The sequence below is a fragment of the Barbatula barbatula genome, assembly GCF_947034865.1.
Source record: "Barbatula barbatula genome assembly, chromosome: 14".
Lineage (NCBI taxonomy): Eukaryota > Metazoa > Chordata > Actinopteri > Cypriniformes > Nemacheilidae > Barbatula > Barbatula barbatula.
In genome coordinates this window covers 5,503,077-5,527,238 of record NC_136777.1, presented here as the reverse complement: position 1 = coordinate 5,527,238, position 24,162 = coordinate 5,503,077, and the positions used below count along the sequence as shown (strand labels likewise).

Genomic DNA, 24,162 nt, shown 5'->3' with positions numbered 1-24,162 from the left:
GAAAATGAGAGATTATTTTGCTTAATATCTATTAAACGTCTTCAATGGATGAAGCAAGGTTGAAGTCATAAAATATGTTTTATGAAACCAAATTCCTACTCATTTGAAGTAAACCTCCTACTTTGTTAATATTGTTATTTTAGCTTCATCCTTTGCACTTTTGCAAATCCCATAAGTGATTCAACCACTGTATTTTATTGGAGAGGTGACCTTAGACCTCTGCCTCTATGATTTGCACCACAATAAGTAAGATTTCAGTGCGGATGTAAATCAAATCTTTGAGCAATCTTTTAAATTCTTTAGCGCTCTTCTGCTTAAGAGCAGACATTGAATACAAAAACTGAAATACAAATTTTAACTCATATAAAAAATAAGCTTTTAGAAATATGCTCCATTTGAAGTTTTGTTGCATCGTGTGTCTGAATTGTAGGCTTTATGTGCTTTTGTATTATAACTTGTATAGTCGGTTACATTAATCACACAGTAGATGTGAATAATGTCTTTTTGTAATCCATCTCTTGTTCATATATTTTTCTCCATAGAGGAAGTTGTGTGTGGATTGGAAGTTCTGATGGGCTGTATCTGCTTGACCTGGATACTTCAGAGCTCCTCGTTACTCTTCCGTTCAAAGGTTTCTGTGTGTTTCCTTATATTTTTTCTCAAAGAAAAACAAGTATTCCCTTTACCCCCGGAGACCCAGAAAAAATTGCAACACATTTTTAACATGACTGGTTTGGATCAAATTTAACAATCTTCCAAGAATTTGACCTGCAATATTTTTCTCCTCAATTCTGGATATATTAAGGGATAGGGCAGTTCAAAGTAGTGTAAACGTATATAAATTTGCATCATTTTTGTAAATATTTCATGCAACTTAAGTAAATTATGTTTAATGTTTTATGTTTATGCATACAACAGATCCCGCTCATTCAAAGATAACTGATTTTAAACATATCCCTAATGAAACTAGCGACAGTGTCAGTGAGCTTCTCTGAGATGAACAATCAAAATCTTTTAGCTATCTTAGAAAGTCAAAACAAGGCAGAAATATCCCAGGCTTTTTGCATGGTGAAAGATTGAAGAGTGGTGGCAAAATGGATCTGTAAACTGATGCAGGGTTTCTCCTACCAACAGGTGACCTGAGCATACCAATGGCAGGGTCACTGGCCATGTCCCATGGATGTGCTGAGAAAGTAAGTGCCAGGTCTAAATATCTACTGTCCGTTTAACAGTATTCAGACTTATTTATCATAGCTAGATAACAGTCTGCTGACATAATGTATTCTGTTTTTAGAGTTATAATAAATCTCAATTTTAAACACTTGAGTAACAAGATCTTATTTACTGAAGCTCCTGCAGTACTTGCTTCTATTTTCAACTTTAAATCCGCTTCACACACCGAAAATATCACATGTGTAGCACCTTTAGCTTTTTTTACTAGTCTGTAATTAGCAGTTTATGGCTTCAAAAAGCTTGAATTATTTAAGATGTAAAGTTTTACAAGATTTGGCAGTGGTTTGCATTCTGGGAGGAACGTGTTTCTTTGCTCTGTGTGAGACAATTATGTGTTGCAGCAAAACATGACAACTTCCCTGAGTGTCTCTCTCGCTTTCTCTCTCTATTTCTCTGTAGATATTGTGTTTGCTGACCTCTCTGTTCGAGCCTTCAGTTGTCCTGTCGGAGGTTAATAATGCTCAGCTGGATGAACTCTACTTCAGTCTGTTCAAAGGCTATTCTGTGGATGAGCAACTTTCAGTGGTGCCTAGGTACTAAAATCATATGGTGCTTTTTAAAAAGTCTCAGATAAATGTCAGGGTCAGTCGACCATCAGTTAATTTACCCAGTGTTATTAGCAAGAATTATTCTCAGTAGACATTAGAAATTATACAAGCTTTGCTCAGCTGCCACTATGGAACATTTCTGTATTCCATTATATCCAGCAATGGAATAGTAGGCTATTTAAGTTGTTCCCCCCAAGACTTTTCTGCCAAAGTTGTTCCTTTATATTCATCATTTTCAGCTCCCCTCTGGTGCCTGAGTCCCCTCTAAATGCTGAGTTGACAAAACTTGGCCTGAAACCCCAGAGAAAAACAGGTTTGTGTTCACAGAAACACACACACACAAAACACATTTTGTTGCTAAATAAGTAAATCACCACCTTTGGAATAACCAGTATTTTATAAAACTAATGTTACTGTCATCATGGTTGCCTAGCATAATGTCTGTTCATTTTTAAAAGAACGTCGGGCTAAGATAAATTTGGTTTCCTGTTAAATATTTTTGAAATCAAAACCAAATGTCATTCTTTGTAAGTCAGTCTGATGCCGAGGTCCAACTCCTGACGCAGCATTTTAATAACCACAGCAGAAACAGTGAAGTCACAACTTATGTCACAAAAAGAATGTTCAACTAAAAATTCAATTATATTTTAGCCCATTTACTTTCCTAGTACATTTGTTTTTATTCAACATAGCATTTTATAGCAAAAGTAAAATGTTGTCCTTATCATGTTTAATCAAAATGTAAAAACACCAATAATGAACTTATAGCGCATCGAAAAAAAATCATTTGTTAAAAAATGAATGATTTTCTTTGGTCTTATACTGTATGTCTACTTCATGAAACAGCAATCCATCATCACCTTTCTCTCTCTCTCTACCCCTTCACTGCATTATTTCTCTTCCTTACTAGAGTTACACGTCCTCTGAGGTTTACATTATTCCATAGGTTTTGTGGGGGGCCTTAAGTCAATACTCTAACTAGGACACTTCATTTCTTCATACTGCTGGCGATCTTTGACGTGCACTGTTCGTACTTTTACAGCAATGTTTATGTATGATCGAGGGTCTGATGTCTTAAAGGCTGATCTCGGTACAGTGTAACATCTCTTTGAAGAATGGGTTAAGTCAGGAGGTGGTTTTTAGACAACGTCCCAAAACCACTAGCTCCCTTTGGTACATTGTTGAAGTACTGTGTTCCAATATAAACAAAAATTGTTTGGGATACCACAGCAATAATGATGATCCATGATTAAATGTATTACTTCTTAGCACTTCTTAGTGCTCTTTCTTTTTAATACAGTGATTCTGATCGTAACAGCTGGGATTTTCTGACGCAGAGGGACTTATTTGCTTTCGTTTTATTATGGTACTTGCAGTAATGATCGTGTTCAATTATTGATTGGCTTGGATAGTAGGGCTCCAAGCCCAGATCAGTTACTTCAAGAGGTTACTTTGCCTTGTCTGGAAGATGTAATTTTGAGTTCAAACCACCAAAATATTTCCTTTGCATGACAACTGATATGACTGATTTCCATCTGCCGCTATACGATAATGTCCTTACAGTAGTTGTATTAGCTTTTCAAAATCCACGATGACAAGTAATCCTCATAGTGATAAAAGAGACCTGAAACTATAGCACATGTATGCAGGAATTCTACATGTGTGCAGGAATTCTGTTTTCTGGGCCAACTGCCAGTTGTACAGTTTTGCAGATATTGTACAGAAACAATTGACGGTAGAATGCCGCTCCGCTATTGATCAATTAAATATTGCAAAGAAATGCAAGTTGCATTGATCAAAGCAAAGACAATTGATGATGCACTTGTTTCAAAACAAAGCAGCACTTTTGATGCAGATGTTTAATGCTCACACTGTATACAGGCCAAGCCTCGTGATGTTATCGAACTGGTTGCCTTTTGTCTTAGGTGGGAGCTGTCAGAAGAGCGTGAAGGATCAGCCATTGGTTTTTCACACGCAAGTGAAATCATCAGGATACAATGCAGCTCCTTGGTAAGTCAGTAGACCACACAGAAGAATGCACAGGGGGCTCACCAGTTTTATGTTACATGGTTTCTTGAAATTACCAGACATAATGACTGTCAAGTAGCCACTTACTACAAACAGTTTGATGTTCTTTTAATAATTCTATATAATATAATAGGTTTTATTACATTTATAAAAGCAAAAGTGCTTATGGAACGTCTTTAGAAGTAAGGCTGTGTTGTGGTAGCTTTAAGAGTGCCATTAAATGACTCAGCCCTATTTTCTCCTGTATGCCTACTGTTTGACTGGAGAAAAAAAACATATGCCTTCATGTATTTTATTCTGAGGTCACTACCATAATACTTATTTAAATGCAGTTATGCACTGTTTCTATAGCATTGTACACACTCGCATATCGCCATAACATCATCATTAGGTTGTAATGCTACATTTTAATTTCTTTAAAGTGATAGTTCACACAAAGATGAAAAATCGGCCATCATTTACTTACCCTCTTGTCATTTCAAACCTGTATGACTTTCTTCTTAAGAAGAAAGTTGGTAACCGAAGAGCACTGGCCCCCATTCACTTCTATTGTATGGACACAAAACCAATGCAAGTGAATGGGGGCCAGTTAACAATATTCTTCAAAATATCTTCTTTTGTGTTCTGCGGAAGAAAGAAAGTCATACAGGTTTGAAATGACTAAAGGATGAGTAAATGATGACAGAATTTTCATTTTTGGGTGAAAAATAACTTTAAATGCATTTGTAACTAGCGTAGTGTTGGACAACAAAACCAGTCTTAAGTCTTACATAATCTGAAATCTAAATAAATAAGCCTTAGTTTCAATTGATGTGTGGTTTGTTAGAATAGGATAATATCTGGCGGAGAACCATTTAACCTGGAATCTGAGGGTGCAAAAAAATAAAAATAGTGAGAAAATGGCCTTTGCAGCTGTCAATCAGAGGCACTGTATTAGGCCATTCACTCACAAAAAAAGTCTTTATATATTTACAGTATGACATTTTCAAAATATCTTCATGGAACAATATCTTTACTTGATATCCTAATGACTTCTGGTCATAAAAGAAATATCTATAATTTTGACCGACTCAATGTATTTTTAGCAACGACTATACATTTTCCAGTGCTACTTAAGACTGGTTTTGTGATAATTGTCTTTTCTGATGCATGGTTGATCCACCTTGAGCTGATGTGCATACATACTTGGTTTAGAAATTAAACCAAATCTCAATGTATCCATTTATAGCAGGACCATGTTTAAACCACAAACCAACGTTAAGAAAAAAACCAATGCTTCTTCCAAAACTAGCACGAATAAGTAAGTGTTGTCTGGCTTTAAGCAAATAGTCACAAGAAAGCAGTATCAGTAAGTCGATGATTTTAAGGAACCGTGTGCTGTTCAACAGGAAAAGCTTCTTAAGGGAGTATCCATCACAATCTGCAGCACCGAGTATGTGTTCTATTCATCTTTCAATTTCCACAACTCCAACCACAGTCAGCTCTCTGCAGTATTCAGGTAAGTGAAGGTGCAGGACTGTGGGCTTTGTGAAATTACTTTGGTTCCCGTGACAATTTCCCTAGTTCAACGTCCCATAAGCATGCAGTTCCTTTAACAGCTGTATGTGCAAGCGGGAGCACTTAATGGCGCATACACTCAATACCAGAGGCTTAATAGCACAGACAATCATTTGCATGTTGATTTTTGCATTTTTGGTTCGCCTGTGGTTTCACATAAAGATGTTATATAGCACCGGTAGCAAACCAAAGTAGTCTCCTGGAGGTAAATTCAATAATGTCTTTAAGGGTACTGTAGTTATTTTAGGCTTTTACTGTAGGAATGTCAATTTTCAAATAATTATACCTTCATTTCAGTTAATCTTATTCTTGTGTCTAGGGGATGGAAAGCAGATTTTGTGTGGTCTTGGAGACAGTTCTGTATTATTGCATAACTCTTCACTCACCGGCGATCCAGCTGTCTACACAGGTAGTTGGAAAGCTTCAAATCTGTAGTGTTTATTTTTGTAAAATTCCTTTGCCTGTCTCCTATGTTCTATGACTGAAGAGCGATTGAGTATTTCATTTTATTCATGCTGACAGGCCTCGAAACATTAGGGAACGTGAAACTTATCTGACTTTCTGAGGCCCTGCTTGACCCTGATATAGATGTTCTTTTCATTGTGGACTAAGTTTTGTTGTAAACAAGGAAGAGTTAAGTTCACATCATTTTTGTCTCCCGCATGGCATGAAAAAAATGAATCAATAGTTCAGTTTGGTCATCGTCCTCTGTGTTTAAATGTGCTTTAAAAATCGATTTGTCCCGCATTGCCTCAGTGGATTTAAGTTGTCAATCGTCTATTTAAGTATTACCTTTTTCTCTGATGTTTCTATCAAAAACTGCTCAGGAAAAAGAAACATACGAGACAAATGGTTAAAACACATATTACATCTTTAAGTACACATTTTTGAGTTTATTTTGAGATATTAAATAATATTGGCATTTAAGTGTATACTTGATCTCTTCTAAACTCTAGTGGAGACATGTGTGATATTTATGGATCTTTCAGCAAATACTTCAGCAAAATCAAAGCAAATCTCGAACTCCGTTTTTAATCTCATTGTTATTAAATAATGCAATTAATGCAATTTTTTTATTTGCGATCAAACAATGTCATTTTTTAACATTATCTTTTAGGGGGACACGGTAAGACGGTGAACTGCGTGTGCTGGAGTCATAGTAAGCAGTGGTTTTTGAGTTCTTCTGAGGACCCCGCCCTGTGCATCTGGACTCCAAGTGTGGCTGAACCTGTTCTGACCATGGTAACGTATCAACAATTAAGCCAAATACAATCCTTCCTTTGACAAAAGAAATTCACATGCAATATTCTTACTGAGCTTTTGCAGCACCTATAATTATCGTCCAGCGCAGAATAAATGAATGAGCAAATTATGCGATCGCAACCGAAAAGTTTAAAGAATCATGAAATGCATTTGTCACGAACGCTTTTGACTGTGAACTGTGTGAGAAACTTTTCTCTTGGCTGAATTTCTCTCTTGGAATGTCTATGACATCTCTGCAAGGCCCCTGCTCATGTCCAACGCATTTGTGCAGTAAACGCTTGCAGGCCTCACTAAACCCCAAATCCCCCCTTCTGAGGTGTAAATTATCCCCAAACCCCCTGCACAATATTCGAATCTGATATATTTCGACACATCCAAGCTTACAGCCTCATTGATCTCTTTTCGTGCAATTTCATAGACCTGTGTGTGTGGTTGTCTTATCATGCACTGAGTTGCACGCAACCATCATTGTTATACTAGATATCTATTAGTGCTCATTTTTTATTTCATCAAAATCTTTCATTTAAAAAAAAATTCAGACAGAAATAACAACATTTTCATTTTCTTTTTTCTCCATTTATCTCTTCACACTCCATCTTTGGTAAAAAGAGAGGGAAAACAAAGAGAGTTTGATATTTCATGCTGATATACTGCTGTATTTGATGTACTTTGCTATTAATACTATTAATTAACCACAATGTTGACTTTTTGTGGCCGCTGACTGTCTGCTGTTTGTTTGACTTGATGGTTTTCCAGGGATGTGACCAATTTGCAAAGCCCATCAGAGGTGCTCAGTTTTACTATCTTGATAAGTTTTTACTGCTGGCGTCAGGATCAGATCTACTGCTGTACCTTCACCATCTGGACACCACGAGAGATGACATCAAGAGGTGCAGAACACATACACAAGCAGTTAATGGACACTGAGAAATTGAAAATAATACACAAAAAGGGGTTCAATTGTTACAACTCACATTATACCAGCTTGTGGAGAGCTACAGTATATGACTATGCTGGACAAAATAATGTTATTTTAATTTTTTTTATACAGTAACCTGATTATTTAGGTAAATATGTCTGTTGAGCAAAGTATGAGGTTGTTGCAAGCATTTTGTCTTTTTCGCAAGCATTGTTTTTGCAAGCATTTTGATAAACTGCGGAGTCAGTCCGCAGTTTATCAAGCCTAACTGCTGAAAAAACGTGATTCTTTTTTTATGCGCTTCATTCTTTCAATTGTTTAAGGACAGTAAAACTCTGATCTCAGTATCTGTACAGTTCTATACAGTAGCATGAAAAATGCCCCAGTTTCTTCTAATGTAGTCATGACTTAATATAATAATCACACACTTCATGAAGCTGTGTTCTAAGGAAGTGAGCTTTAGAGTGTCTGTATATATTTTCTTTATGGTGATCGATGTCCGTGCCAGAGAAGTGCGGACACACTTATCCTTGGAGAAGTTGCTTCTGAAGAATTAAAGCGGCCTTTATACACAACTTATTTTTTGACCTGTTGTGAAATTGAACAATATCTCTATTAAAGGTCGATAGGAAATGTAGCTGCATCTTGTGGTGATGTAGCGAATTGCAACCAATGGCTCACTCCACCTCACGTCCCTCCCTTTCGAAGCAGTACGGTGGCTGAGAGCACTAAGATGTCGTCACGTTTTTGTATCTTTGCTGAAGTGCGCTCTGTAGAGCAGTTTGTCCGTTTAGGACTATTGTAGAAACAACATGGTGAATTCCATGTAAGGGGACCCACGGTGTATGTAGATACAGTAGTTAATTCTAATGTAATAAAGACACAACGCTTCATTATGTGAGGTCTTTATACACCTCGGAAGACAAAGTTACGTTTATTATATTGCATTTTTGTCAATAGATCCTCCAACAACATTAGACATCTTTAAGTCATTTTTAAAAGCTTTAACTCTTTAATTGTGATTTCTTAAAACATATTTTTCTTCTCCCATATATTTCAGGTATAAGCATAGAAGCAAGTCCAAGCTGATAGGAAAGTTGTATATGAAGACAGAAACAGACATCACCTCGATATCAGCGATCAATGACTTCTACTCCTGTATCCTAAAAACTGTGCATTTAGGTTTATATGTAATCTAACTTTGTATTTTGTGGTATCATTGTGTGATCAATAGGCCCTGAAGGGCCTAGTTAAAGTGATAGTTTACCCAAAAACTACCCTTGTCATTTCAAACCTACGCATATCACTTTCTTTCTTCTGCTGACCATAAGAGCAGATAGCCGAACAGGACTTGTCCCCATTCACTTCTATATATGGACACAAATAAAGGAAAGTGAATATGGGCCAGTTAACAACATTCTTCAAAATTTCTTCTTTTGTGTTCTGCAGAAGAAAGATAGTCATACAGGTTTCAAATGACAAGAGGGTGAGTCAATGACGACAACATTTTATCAGTTTTAACTTTATATTTTGCTATTAACATACAGCTCGTGAAAAGAGTATGAATGTTTAAATCTTCTTCAATCCTAAATTGTCACTTTCTTTATAGTAGCTACTCTTTGTCTAGGTTTCAGCTCTTTCCACTCTGGCAATTCTCTCAACCAACTTGGACACGAAGTTTCCACCTGGGGTGCTTTTTAAACAGTATTGAAGGAGTTTCCATGTTTGCTGGACACTTGGCTTCTTTTTCTTTACTATGCAGTCTAAAATTGGTTAGTTTTGTATGCATGAACTACATTATTTGTAGACAAAACTAATTTTTTGTATTTATGCATAAAGACCTTTTGGTTTGGCTCAATATCATGATATCAATCGGTCAAGTGTGACCAATCTTTCGATTCATGGTGTAAATCACTGATATTTGTATATTTTCCAGCTATGTCTTCATCCTCATTCATATGAAATGTTTTAAGGTAAATTTATTGAGCAGTAAATGTATTGAACCCTGCTGTCTGTTATAGTTCAGCATGTCCCGTAAGGTAATATGTTGGAGCAGGTTTGGCCATTTATACAGTGGAACAAATAATCATACTGATAAGATTTTCCCGTGTAATGTAGTTAGAGTTTTCTTCGGTGCATGTTTGATTATTAAATCCAGCTCAGAGTTTAATGTTCCTGTATATAATTTTGAGGTTGAACTCATGACCTTTTTAACAGTGCTTTTTAACTATATACAGTATTACTTATGGTTTGGTCGGCTATATTGGGTTTTACTTCAAGTAAAAGACACTTTCTGAAATGTGTTGTTTAAATTGTGTGTATTAGAGCTCTTTAACTACAATACGCCAGATATTGTGTTGGCTGCTGGCGCTGACCACACTATCCAGGTGTTTGATATGAACCACGGCTGTGTGGCCACTCAGATTCCAGACGCCCACAGTCGGGCTGTCCATCACCTCACCCAAAACAAGGTAAGAGAAGACCACACAGTCTTTAAATGAAGCTTAAAGTCACCATGAAATCAAACAGGAACATTCTAAGTGTTTAACACGGTGTTGCAGCGATATGATTTATCCGTTCACAACTTGATTTAAAAAGAAAATTGCACTTGTAATCTTTAATCAAAAACATTAAGCACCTCTCCCCCTCTCTACAACAACTTTTCAACACATGACGTAAGCAACTAAAAAGAAGTACCTGTAGGACTATACTGACTGTCCAATGGCCACACATTTTTTCCCCTCCCCTCTGGGCCCAACTTACAACAACTAATCAAGAAGAGAAGGGCAAAATAAAGCACCGCCCTACATTTTTATCTAATTTCATAAGCCGTTTCACTCAGATGTCACGATACGGAAAAAAGTATATCGTAACTTCCGTTTCATGGTGACTTTAAAGGGACAGGGCCTGGTTGCATAAAGCACCTTAAGTGTAATTTTCCCTTAAGGGTGCCCTTAAATATACCTTAAGTTTTTCTCCTATTGTATTTGGACCAGGGAAATCACCCCTTAAGTGTCATACTTAGGAAAAAAACTAAAGGTGCTTTATGCAACCAGGCCCTGTTCACCCAAAAATAAACATCTGTAATAATTTACTCACCTTTGAGTTGTTCCAAATCTGTATTAATTTCATTGTTCCATAAGATACCTTTTTGTTTTGTAATGGAAAACGGTTATTTATACTATAAAACATTTTTATAAAGTAAAGAAATGGTTCTTAGAAGAATCTTTGACTTATATGAACTAGTCTGTTCTTCAACCCACACTCCATTTTAAAAGTATTCTGTTGTGTCATTCCCCATCCCTTTGATTTAAAGTGACTTCCTTCCACCAGTCACTCTGCATTTTCTGACCTCTGTGGTCATTTACAAGGTATACAAAGCGCAATGCTGGTAGTTACCCTTAAAGCACAAACGCTAAAACTGGAATTAGAGACCGTTTGTGGGTAGTGAATGCATTTTTATTGTGAGGCTGTACTGTGCTCTGGTTTAGTTATAAACTCAAAGTAAGTAAGGCACTTTGCATCTGACTCACTTGTGCTCTTGAGTTGACCTCGTATCCGTGACAACCGTGATGAAGTCGCTTACACAAAGAGCCAAAAGGAAACAATGCCAAGGAAATACTGAGTCCACGTCTTAACTATCATCAAAGAACTAAAGTACTCGTGCATTAGTCTTTTGTATTCACACGCTAATGCATTGCATATAGATTGCAGATTTATGTTGATAATTGTACAAATTTGGTTTATTGATAATAAAACAGATTTTAATTTATATGGGCTTCTTACGCTAGAGATCAGTATAGTAAGGAAGAAGTAGATGGTGATACCCCGCACATTTAAGCAAGCGTAACCTCAACTTTAATGTTTGGCATGATCTGGCATCCTTAAAGAAGCAAGTCAAAGCGAATGATAGGATTCAACATGAAACCAACTCGTGTTGGATTTACTCAACACGCTTTCCAAGCCTCAATGGCTGTGCAGTTTGGCAGCTAAATCCTCACATTATATAAGACCTCTCCAAACGTTACGCAAGACATTTGGTCCTTTTCTTTAAAGGATAAAAGTTCAGGGATAATCCAAAACCACATTTGTGCAAGAATTTCCAAGGTGGGCCTAAGTTGTAGGTCTCGCATGTGCGGTTCATCTTATTGAGTCTGTGTCTAAATCCCTTCATTTTACTGATTGAGACAGATTCTTGAAATAAGTTAAGGGAGGATCTGGCCGAAACCAAACGTGTTGTGTAAGCACATTCCATCTGTATGTTGATGCTTTATGAATGTCTGCATGCAAGCGTTTTCATAGAAACTGATACATTTTTTATGTAATATTTGTATATTCACACTGATGTCATAGCAGACATGTGACAAAACAGGATTAAAAAAGCCTGTGGGACATCTACGCTCAGGTCTCCTAAGGGTCACACTTTTTTCAAATTCATTGACTCTCTTGACTTTAAACAAGTTTACTTGGAAACACAAGTGGACAGTGGACTGGATTAACGAATCTCTGGCTTCAGCAAACATGCATTCTCCCACGTTCCATGAGCAACCACTCCATACCAGCAAAACATCATCTAGTCACACTACACATTGTCTGCTGTATTTTTTCTTAAATGCAACCCTAAGTATAGAGAGGCTTAATATATTAACAATGGCATTGACTTTATAAATGTCAAATAAAAAATGTCTAACTGACACAGTATTCATAAACCTTTACATTTATAAAAAAAATACTTGACGTCCAATGATTGCAACCTTAATCTGTTCTCTTAATGCTACGTCGAAGCACACTCGTTTTCCATTGATGTAAATATATACCAGTCAAATATGAGACATAAAACCAGATATATAAATACACAGTGATAAAATCAATTTTATAAGTGCTAAAAAATAACTTGTGTATATTAAATTCACAGTCATTTTTGGTTATAATATGTATATCTGTATAGTTTCTGACCAGCAACCTGGCTATTCTTTACATGTCGGATTCTCCAGCAAGAGTCCTGCGCAACGGGGACTTCAGTCGCTCTGCATTATTGGCCATGCTTTCCACTTTCCAAGGCAAATTTGGTAAAGAATTTAAGGAAAAGCTTTGCTTTTGCATGCAGGACACATGAAACCATCTGTATTTGTGTTAAGACTGAAGAGAAAGATGGTCTCCCTGGTCTTCTGCAATGTATGACAAACATTTCCATTCGGTGGATTTCAGGCTTTGGGGAAGAGCTTCGATTCTGGAAAGTCTGCACACTCTCAGATGGCACAGGATGCCTGTTTGCACTCCCTTATTGGAGTTGTTTCATACCTCTTAAGTTTTTTTTGCCAGTCAGTGACCTTTATAATTAAACCAGAGATTCACATAATGTGATATTTGCTTCTGAATAGAATCATGTAAACCAATTTGCAAAGTTTGTATATCACAATGATATCACGAAAAACAGCACATGATCATAAGAACCTCTTTTCATTAATAATCTAATAAAGACGTTGCCCTGGCTTACATTTAAGATCAGTATGAATTATTAAAGGATTCTGTAATGATTAAAATTACCCATGCTTTTTACATGGAACACGCACAAAAAATATAGTTTTAAAGAATTGTCATAATAAATGAATATCAGCAACTTTTAATGTGACTCCTGTCTTCTTTCTTGTTTTGCAGGGGTCCCTTTTCTGTTCACAGACCACAGAATCATACAATCTCTTCCTTAGCAGCGCTGTAACGGACGGTCTGAAAATGTGGGACCTGCGTAGTGCAAGGTAGGCCCTCCCTGGCTATTTAAGACTTTTAGTTATAATATACTTCATAATGTTTCTAAAAATTTGTTATTAATTGTTAATGAATACAAATTAAATAAGGAAAATATATAGTGACAGCCACAGTATAGAAGGATTAGACTTTAAGCATGTGTTGAATGTGCTGAAATCATTTTTTCCAGCCTTACATCCAGATCCGAGCCTTCATCTCACTAGACAAGCACTAATAACCTGTCAGAGTTTTTGTGCAATGCTGTCCTGATCCCAAGGACATTTCCTGAATGTGATTTTTGTTCGGAACAGTGCAGGACATTCAAAGCCCAGGACGCTCACTGGCTTGCTGTATACTACCATTAAATAACACTCTTAAGAATATTACTTGAAATCCTAGGGATTAGGACAGTTAGATATGTACATCTATCATTTCAACAAAAAAACGAAAGATCCAAATTTGCTGGAAACTGAGCCTTGTCTGTCTTTTTTCTCGAACCTCAGCCAGAAAACGTTTGGAAAGAATTTTCTCCCTGCAATTTGACCTAACACCAAATGCTCTGCAAAAAATCTGAACTAAATTGAAGCTTAGCGCAGTTCTTGTTTAATATGAGATTGGTGATTATTTTTATCCATATTTACCACCTTAAAGGTTATTTTAGTGGTTAAATCGGAAGTAAAACTTTTCGTTTTCTCATATTTTTAAAGGTTGGCAGATTTTTTAACCTTTTAATGGAAACATGGAAATATGCTTTTCTTTACGTGGGTTGAAGTCAAGTGATGTCCACGAAATCTCAAATGATTAATTATTATATGTTTTCTTGCAAATCATGTAAGGTTTCAACTCTGTTTTAATGCACCAAAAACAGTTACAAATGCCAGCTATAAAAAATTTAAACTGAGCTGAAGTAACAGTAAATAATGATTTTTTTTTGGTGTACTGTTCAGACCACTTTGTAAATGCATCTGGGTGGAAAAATCCTTTTGGACTCTTCTGCCCTGAAGGGAGAGACAAGACTAGAGCAGAGACACAAACCGCTGGTGCTAGAACTTGTGCTGAGAGATCCAAAGATCCAGACTCTGAACAAACAGTATTTTACTCAGAACTTTGCGGTAATTCATGTCTGTATTGATATACTGCACCTGACCTTCTCCTTCCAGTTGTATTTCCCATAAAAAGGGCAGCTAAAGGTATTGAAATACATCTTTGTTGAAATGGTGTGAATTGCCTCTATGCTTTATTGTCTTTCAAACTATAATGTATGGTCATATTCCCATACTTGCAAACTTCGGAAAGTGTTGTGTCCCTGTTATTTGCCTTGGTAGAAACGTGTGCTTGAGTTTTTAGGTCAGGTTCTGGTTCAGGAGCATTAAACAATCCGGCTCATGCTTACTGAAAGGAGCAGCTTCAGAAATCGTTCATTTGTTGTTTTTGTTCCTAACTGGTTAGTTAGTGGAGTTCAGCAAAAACTATTATTTTTAATTCATGAAATTTTGGTTGAAATTACCAGAGCCAACATCTTTTGTCCAATACTGATAAGCATGAACATTTAGAAACGTGTAATACAAAATCACATGACAAAGATATATATGCCTTTAGGTTTTGTTGAAATGGAAAAGAGAGAGAAAACATTATCAAACAGAGGAAAGCGAGGAAACCAGATAAATGCAGTTCAAACACGGGAAACACAGACGGGAGCACATGTGAGAATTAGTGACATCATTTTGCCTGCAGTCATTGACAAACTGAGGTCTGGCAATGAAGTCTTTCGGCACAGGAATCGGGGCCATTTTATGTGTATTTTTCAATTTTTCCAACGGTTGGCTTTTTGACAGCCCTCCGAGTTCAAGCACGTGAAACGGCTTTATCTCCCCCCAGACTTCATTTAAAGCACAAGTGACATCATTTCAGAGGCCAAGACAAAACCTTCAGCCAAAAGCCCAGGAACTCTGGAACACTGAAGCTTATGGAACATCTTCTCTAAACTTCTCATTGGCTTCTCACCCTTCTCTGCATGCTCTGGGATTGTTTGCCTGTGTTTTGCATTTCACATTTATGACAAGTAGCCTAGTTTATTTCCCTTCAGGCTAAGAATGGTTTTGAATTATGTATGTGAAACAGTGGCGAGAGACAAAGTATGCTTCTTTTTAGCTGCATGGTCATGATGGGACCCTGTTTACGGGTTAGTCATAGAAAGAAAGATCAGTCAACATAATCTGTTTCATTTCTCAAAGTTTGTCCACTGAATAGCTATAAACGTTTCACATTATTAATGTAGTTCTTTTGTAAGACACTTTGGATAAAAGTGTCTGCTAAATGTCTTTTCTTTGAAATCGATTTTCCAGATTTTTTATATTCTTTTTAATGGACTACTCTGCAAACTGAATAAATTTCAATATGAATTTCAATATGGCGAACATGTCATCACTAACATTTGACCTCAGAATTGAAAACATATTTTAGCTGCAGGCCGACTGACATGTTGGACTACTGTATATCAAAGTTCCTTTAAGGCAAGTGAGTTCATCGGCCGGCCAATTTTGGCAACAACCCCAGGCAGATATTTTCTTGTCATGCAAGTACAGCTTTTATCTACTTGATGGGAAAGACGAAAAATCTGGTTGCTTGGTGAGAGATTGTATTATTCATTACATGACGCACTTATTATAGCAAGAAATAAAGAGAGGAATTACCTCCGGGACCTGATCCATAGCTGTTCATTGCTGCGTTTACAGATGTCGAATGAGAACAACTAATTGCTGTGAAACAGAACACATTCATTTATCCACACATTGATTGCATTTCATTCAGATTTTCAGAGGTGTCTGTAAACTCTGGTAGTTCTCTGGCTGGCACGTTGTTGGTGGCCGCTCTGATGGTCAACTTAATACCAAGAAAATATGCGGGGTTTAAACAATACATTTGTTTATCCTTTCTGTTGTAGTAGTGTAATATTTTCCCTTAATGAGAAGCAGATTAACCTGGCATGCAAAGCACATGAATTGAGGCCCTTAAAAGCACACCACATTCATAAAGATGATGTTTTGCATTCCAGATTTTTTTTGACCTTCATATTAACGTGTGTTGGGTTGTCTGTGTCTGGTTTGTTTGTATGGACAGAAACAGCATGCTTTGGCAGTTTAGGAACTCTTATAAAATGGGTTAATTTATTGTATGGTTATGAGATTATGATAAAATGAATGTGCGCTATGCCATGGCTAGTATTAAATCATTTTATATGGCTATGCCTACCTTTGTTAATGGAGTAATGTTCTCCATTAGACACAAATGTTAGGTCTATATTTATAAGGATAAGGTTAAGCACCAGGGGTAATTTTCCCCTCTGTGGGGTTAAAAATAGCACTTGTTAAACTCTCAAAATTACATTTGAAGGTGACATCACTTGTTCGGTGAGTATTCAGGCACTTTGTAGTGCAAATTTTTAAGTAATTTTTCGAATTATGGTAGTCAATGGGGTCCATGAACTGTTTGGTTATAAGCATTCATCCAAATATCTTTCTCTGTGTGTTCATAAGAACAAAGACATTTATAGAGATTTGGAGGGAAATTTCTTTTGGGTGAACTATCTCTTTAAACCCTAGTTACTCCATGGGGATTTGTTCCAATGTACTGTACGTTGTTTCGGATAACAGCATCTGCTGAACGACTGCTTGCATACTAGAGGAGGTGATGTCTACCGAGAGCCAAAAGTAGGTCTGGAAACCAAGAGCTGATTTTAAACAGATCCACTTTACGCACTGATGCCCCTGGATTGTCTTTTGTTTTTCCTGCCAAAGTCTTTACTTCCCCGAGCAGTTTTTCAGATATCTTTTCCTCTGAGTGAAAAGTCAACACAAATGCATCTTAGGGATTTGGCAACATTGGTAGAAATTATATTTTGTTTAGAGAGCGGATGATTATTAACTTTCCATCTGTTTGATATGCTAAGAAATGCTCCTTGAAATAGATTTGCGCTGCTTGTTGCGTTTTTTTTCTCGTCTTCTTGCCTTACCATGATTCAAAGTTGTTTATAAAAAGCTTATAATGATTTATAAGTTTAGCTATCAGGTCACATTTGATTCGAAATGTCAGTTTGATGCTATTTGACTTCATCCGATGTAAAGATATAGTACAGTTAGTGCGTTAGGAACCTTTTGATTTTATGTTTCAAACCGGGTTGTTGATATAAAGGCAAAAGTTACCGATTGCAGCTTTAACATTATTTGTTTCTGAACGGTTTAATTCTGTAAAAAAGCAATTTAATGGATTTGAATGGATAAGAATTTGCATAATCTAAGTCTTTTCTCCATCAGATGTGTCCGTCGCTATGAGAGTCACATTAACCGTTGTCATCAGTGCACCGCTACCTTCTCACCCTGCGGTCGCTTCATAGCTACTGGCTCAGAGGACCATTCTGTAAGTATACGTCAACCTGCAACATTCTTTGCAATTTTTATAAAAGCATATGTTCCGGTTCTAGCCTGTTGCGAGTCTGTGTATCTTTATTCGGATAATATACTGTAACTGCCAAATAGAAGTGCTGAAAACCAATTTTTTTACATGGTATCTAAGTCCAAGGGTGAAACTTTTTGAGGTTTCTGCTATCAGTACTGTTCCTGACACAACCCTCTCTTTTCTTTGATCTCTTAATGGAGTAACATAACTTACATTATCATAAAAATGCTAAGTACATGTCAAATTTGTGGTGATTAACCTTAGTTCAGAAGAATTATTTATTCCTGGGCTTTTAAGGAACTGTTCACACAACAAAATAGATTTTCTTGATTTACTGACCCTCGAGTTGATCTAAATCTGTATAATTTTCTTTTTTCCGATGAACACAGAGAAAGTTATATGGAAGAACGCTTATAGCCTAACCGTTCTTGGCCACCATTGACTTCCATACGAAAACTTGATTTGTAATTATTTTTGAACACAAAAGAAATGTTTTGAGGCACGTTTGGCTACCAAGATAATTTTTCCTAGTATGGTAGTCAATGAGGTCCAAGAACTGTTTGGTTAAAAGCATTCTTCCAAATATCATTTCATCAGAACAAGGAAATCTATACAGATTTGCAACAACTCCGGGTGAGTAAATGATGACAACATTTTTGGGGTGAACTGTCCCTTTAAAGGTGATGGCTATAATTTCTAGACCACTAACAGCTCCAAACAGAATTGTAAATGTTTTATTGTAGATGTTACTTGTGGGCTCAGGTTAGTCCCTTTTTCTAGAATAAAAGTATAGTTTTGGAAAACCATGTTTGACATACATTGGTGTTTACTACTTTCTGTGGGTTTGGTAAATGATTGCATTAAACTGTGCATTAAATTAATACCGCAAATGCAAGCTAGAGCCGAGAGATTAAGAGCAACCTACAATCATCTCTCTTCTGCTGGACCACTTTTTCCAGTGACCTCTTCAGTTCTCCTCCCGGAGTATGTCTTATCACACACAGCAGCTGCATCACATTTTCTGCTGAGGTTCTCCATGTCTTTTGCCAGAATTGTCAAAACAATTCACTCTTATGAGGACAATAGCGGGATATCCATACTTTCACGGTGCTGTAGTGTTAAAGCAGCTCTGTTTTTCTACCGAACAACTGACTGAATGACCTTCAGCAAAACGGAGGACGTTCCTCAACAATTTAATCAAAAGAAAACAACTCACAATACTGGGTTTCGGCTCATGTGGATGACCTAGATTTAAGATTTCATAACTCCAAGGCTTCTGTTGAATCTAAATTATGGCCAGCTCTAGTTTAAAAGCTTACCGGACATCATTGTAAATGCAAATTGTGATGGTTCGCTCTTGTAGGAAGATTTTACCGCTGCTGTGATCGTACGAGTCTTCGCTCAGGTCCGTGGAATAACACTTGCATGTTTATGTTATCAATCACCAGCACTGGGCAAAGCAGGAGACGTTTGAGAGGATCTCCACGGCACTGCCCGCTTTCCAGTGTTTCTTGGAAGCTGACAGACAGAACAGTAGTGAGCTACTATGCTGTTGTTTGTGGCTGTCTTGAGAGTTCCATAAGCCAGATGCATTTGTCGACGTCTTTTATATGTTACAGACATTCGCAGCAAGGGTACTCCACCCCCCCCACCCCAAAAATTCCAAGACCAAGTTACATTATTTCCAAGCAGTAAGACCGATTCAATAGATCCAAGCGCGATCAACAAGATGTGATGGATTCTGTGCCACATTTAAGAGTGATGACATGGTAAACACAGCCAATTGTGGTATTTTCCTAAGCTTTTTACCATCAGAGGAAAAAGTAGAAACAATGTCAGGAGGTTTCCTACTGGTGAGCGTTTTTGAGTATTAAGACATGCAGGTCTTTGTGATCATTTTAAAGGTGCAATCTGTAACTTTTGACTCGCAGTCACCGTTTGTTTTATGTAAAATTGCAGGATACTTCATGTATTTATCTGTATGAGGGTTGAAGTCAAATGACTGACATATCCTACGAAAGCGTACCTGACAGCTGAGATTATAAATCATTATGGAGACAGTTTTGAACGCACTCCATAACAATCCATAACTTTTTTTGATACAGAGGTTACTAAATACAGCTTGAAATATAATGTTGTGATTTAAAATTAGGTGTGCATTGGATAGAGGTCTGGCCGACTTTTCAGCAAAGGATGACCAGATTAACCTTGAACACTGTCAAAAAACTGTCAAGAAGATTTTGGAGTTTCATATGCACCTGTCTCTCGCTATCAGTCAGCTTCATAGTTGCATTATGGGCTGTTTTTGTTTAACAGTTTATATGCAATCTTTATACTGCACTTAATTTTTTAATTTGTTCCAAGGATTGTGCATTTACCATGTGTGCATGGATAGCCAGATTATTATGGTTTGGGTGTTAGAACAGATTATAAAATCAAAGACTTTCCTTCAAAAAACATTACGGTTACAAATGATTTACAATAGGCACAATCAGTCTGTTTCTTTCCACATTATCTGAGACTATATATTAATGGCAATGTATTAACTGTGACTGAACTTTTACCCTTCTTCCAGGCTTATGTATATGACACACGCAGCAGCGGATTTCTTCATAAACTCCAGAGACACTCCGATACAGTTCTAAATGTGGCGTTCAACCCTGCCAATCCAGAGGTAAGAACTGTTAAGATCATTAAGCAATAGTGAAAAAGTCTTTTCAAGAAAAACAAGGAGGCTATAAATTATAAATATATCCGAAAAGTCAAGGCCAATCACAAAAGAATGAAACCAGAAGAAAGAAAACCAGAAGCAAAAAAGCCCTGTAGTACAGTTCAGGTCATATTTTATGTCCTCCAATAAGAAGACATCTCAAAGACATACAGTATCTTGTATTATTTTTAAGGATTGATAGCTTCTTTGTTTGGGGTACATTTTTTTATTCTGTTTTGCTTCTAACTACCTTGCTGAAAAGAACTATAGAAACCATCACAAAACTTCTAATGGTTTCCATTAAAATACCATTATGAACCATACCTTTTTCCATTAAACCATTACAAAATTCCTTTTTGTAGTGTGTTATGGACATTATTCCAATAGGATTAATCCTCCAGATAACAGCCCACCAATACTATCCATCACATACCTGTAGACACCATTATAGTTTCCATTAAAACCAATACAATTCCAATTAGAACCACGCACAAAATTGAATGGTTATATCAGGTTTTTTTTCAGCAGTGTAGAACCGAGTAGAAATGAAAGATGCAGGTTCCCTAGTACGTCCATCCTATCCAATGACAGATTACAACAACAAACCTCTCTGAAAAAGCTCCTCAACTCTTTCATGTGATACTTTTCACAATGTGTATTTTGTCTCGCTTCCTTTCTGTGGGACGTATAAGGAAGCCCATCTTCCTTTCAGCGTAAAGTGAATCCACAGAAAAAGCTTCCACAGGAGGTTTCAAGCAGTGGTCAAAGCGTCTGTGGGGGGGTTCACAGTGAGACGCAGCACGAGTCTCCACACCCCTCACCCATCCCAGCGTGTCCTCGCCTTGGTCCCACTTCTCCATCTCGACTCAACACATCACTCATACGGGCCTGTTACAGCCATCATACTGCTATTTTAATAAACACAGTCCTCATGTTGAACGTTAGTCATTCGTAACCAGCGCCAACGAACGTCTTTGTTTCATTCTGATGTTTCTGCAAACACTTTTGCCAACTGTGCTAAAGTTAGAGGAAGTAATGATCATTAGGTAAATAGTTTGAGTGTGGTTGAAGGTATTATTCAGTCTGTTTTTATGTGTATGGAGGGTTGTGAATCAACTATGTTTACAGCCAAAATTCTCAAGAGGGCTCTAAAGAAATCTTAGATTAAACTTTTTCCTGTGTTGGCATTATTATCACAACAAGTTTCAAGAGTCCAGTGAGTTTGTCCTTGTTTTGTGCCTGTGGATTCCGCTTTTAACTTACAAATTAGCAATCACTCTCGAACTCTTTTTGATCAGCGGTAGGGAGCGCATCCGATGGTGCCGTAACCCTGGAAAGAGGAGCCCAGAGAGAGGCAAGTGGGAATTTATAGGGCTGTAAAATCTATTCTTTGGTTTAGCGCTACAGGACGTTTTTGCTAGGGAAAGTGTGATTCATGCATCGCAAATGTGTGGGATTTATAAAGCGATTTGGAGCGAGCGCAGCGTGTGTCTCCGGACAAAAGCGATGCCGTGAAAACGAGGCGAGATCTTCCTTGATTCCTGTCATCATCTGGTCGGTATATCAATGAAAGAGCCGAAATCTGAAGTCTTGCCTTCTCTCTGTCCCTTGAGTGAATGATCCCCCAAAATACTGATCTGATGTGCTATCCATTAAGAGATTCGGCACATGGAAACCGGAGGAATATGGTGTCTTTGGCAAACAAACTCCAGTGATTTAAAGAGTCCAATAAAATACTTTACCAGCATCTGCTGTATACACACCAACTCCGTTTGATTAACTGTTGAAAGTTTTTGGTTATGAATATCTCAGTGTGGTTTTAAACTTGAAACTTTATGTGGTTACTTGAAGTGATAGTTCACCCAAAAATGAAAATTCTGTCATCATTTATTCACCCTCTTGTCATTTCAAACCTGTATGACTTTATTTCTTCTGCAGAAACAAAAAGAGGGTTTTGGATTTTAATGTTGGTTACCGATCATAACTGAACCGTATGGGAACGGAATCGTATGGACACAAAACCAATGAAAGTCAATGGGTTTGTGTGAACTTTCGCTTTAAGCCACATTGTTTTTTATGAACATTTAACATAATTTCACTGGCTAGGATATGAAAAATAACAATGTCAAAATTAAAAGCAATATATCCTCAAAATTCATCAATTTATTGGAACAAATCAAGCTCTCTTTACGGAACTGCATTTTTCTAAGACATGTCTGCATATACTTTAAGCCAACTGGTCGGTAGATGATATTTATTGGATGTATAGTATAAAGTCAGTTCAGGTGTCCTAGCAGAGAAACCACAAGTTTATTTTCCCCATAGCACTGTTTATACTCTGTGGCGCTATCAAAACTTTACTGTTTGTTTGAGCATTCCATGTGGTGTATGTGTTGAGGGCGAGACTGTGTTGTGACAGATAGAGTGTTCAGGAAACTTGTTTGAAACCATTCATTATTTTTGTAGTTCAGTTTTGATGAAGCTGTGTACAAATACCTAAAACTTGCCACCTGTAACCAATATATTGTTACTCATTATAGATTTTTATGAGCGGCTTAAGTGTTCAGATTTTGGGAACACATAAGCTCAGACTTCCCTCAGAGTGAGATTTATGAAGCAGTCTGTCGTCTTACTTCCTGACTCCTTTACGTTAACTCTACTCCTTTTAACACTTCCAGTTCCCCACTGTCTGACCTTCTGGTTCCACATCAGGGTTGGTCGTGGTGCCAGTACTTCTGTGCCATAACTCATCTATTGGTCATCTCCTTCATTCCTTATCATAGTGGAAAAATTGTGTGTTCACCTTTGTTTATGGTTGGATAGGTAATAGGAAATCTTGAAGAAATGTGCAGTTGCTAACAGAAAACTACACAGACCTTTTATGGATAAAAAGCCCTAAATCTACAGTTTGAGACATAACACTGACTCATTTATTTTGTTTAATCTAGGTCCTTTTAGTACACTGTAAAAAAATGAAAGTTGAATCAACTTAAAAAATGTCAGACAAACTTAATTTCTTTAGGTGTTTTTTAAGTTGATCCAGCTTTTCATTCTTTACAGTGTATGGGTCTTTTGCTGATTGTAGGTCCTGTAGTTTTTATGGGAAGCGTTCCATTTTTCTGAAGACATCAAACTTGAGTTGTTTTTTCTGATGTTACCCGCAAATAGGAAAAACAGATAATATTAGTACACTGCCTCTTTTATGGTTTTAAATCAGTTGTATGAGAGGATTTATGATCATGGATTAAAAAGTCTCTATGGCATGTTTCTCCTGCAAAACTAATTAAAAGTGAAGCAACACAGGACGATGAGCCTCAGAGGAGAGAGATATTGGGAATAAAATATCTAGTCAAATCAGGATCAGAATTCCTCTGTCATTGTGAAAAACGATTTTTCTTTTGTGGGCAATACATCAGTGTGAAACCATACATCGGGTTGACGTGGTCTGTTGACAGGCGGAGAAGTTTATTGAATCGGCCACATCAAAGATGAAGAAACATTAAGGTTGCATACATAGCAGATATTAGTCACACCATACACCAGTTACATTAAGTTTATACAGTAAATAATAGGTAACACTTTACAATAAGGTTGTTACATTAGTTACATTACAACGTTTGATTTTTAACATGATCTAATATTAATAAATGCTGTAGAAGTATTGTTCATTGTTAGTTAATGTATTCATTAATCGTTAACAAATG

At 37.0% G+C, this 24,162-nt stretch overlaps 1 protein-coding gene across 2 annotated transcripts in view; it reads left to right on the top strand.

Moving 5' to 3' along the window:
* Nucleotides 1-24,162, top strand: part of wdr27 (WD repeat domain 27) — a 33,964-nt gene that overhangs the window by 3,436 nt on the left and 6,366 nt on the right. Inside the window, exons 10-25 of one of the 2 annotated variants that reach the window (XM_079473675.1) lie at nt 543-631; nt 1,135-1,193; nt 1,633-1,766; nt 2,021-2,094; nt 3,707-3,791; nt 5,038-5,109; nt 5,198-5,307; nt 5,686-5,775; nt 6,484-6,608; nt 7,386-7,519; nt 8,609-8,706; nt 9,898-10,019; nt 13,207-13,304; nt 17,607-17,709; nt 20,324-20,422; nt 21,151-21,395. In XM_079473675.1, coding sequence (XP_079329801.1) covers nt 543-631; nt 1,135-1,193; nt 1,633-1,766; nt 2,021-2,094; nt 3,707-3,791; nt 5,038-5,109; nt 5,198-5,307; nt 5,686-5,775; nt 6,484-6,608; nt 7,386-7,519; nt 8,609-8,706; nt 9,898-10,019; nt 13,207-13,304; nt 17,607-17,709; nt 20,324-20,422; nt 21,151-21,180 — 1,522 coding nt within the window. In that variant the 3' untranslated portion in view covers nt 21,181-21,395. Of the gene's footprint in view, nt 1-542; nt 632-1,134; nt 1,194-1,632; nt 1,767-2,020; nt 2,095-3,706; nt 3,792-5,037; nt 5,110-5,197; nt 5,308-5,685; nt 5,776-6,483; nt 6,609-7,385; nt 7,520-8,608; nt 8,707-9,897; nt 10,020-13,206; nt 13,305-17,606; nt 17,710-20,323; nt 20,423-21,150; nt 21,396-24,162 lie in introns of those variants that run through there. The other variant, XM_079473674.1, reaches the window with a different exon arrangement.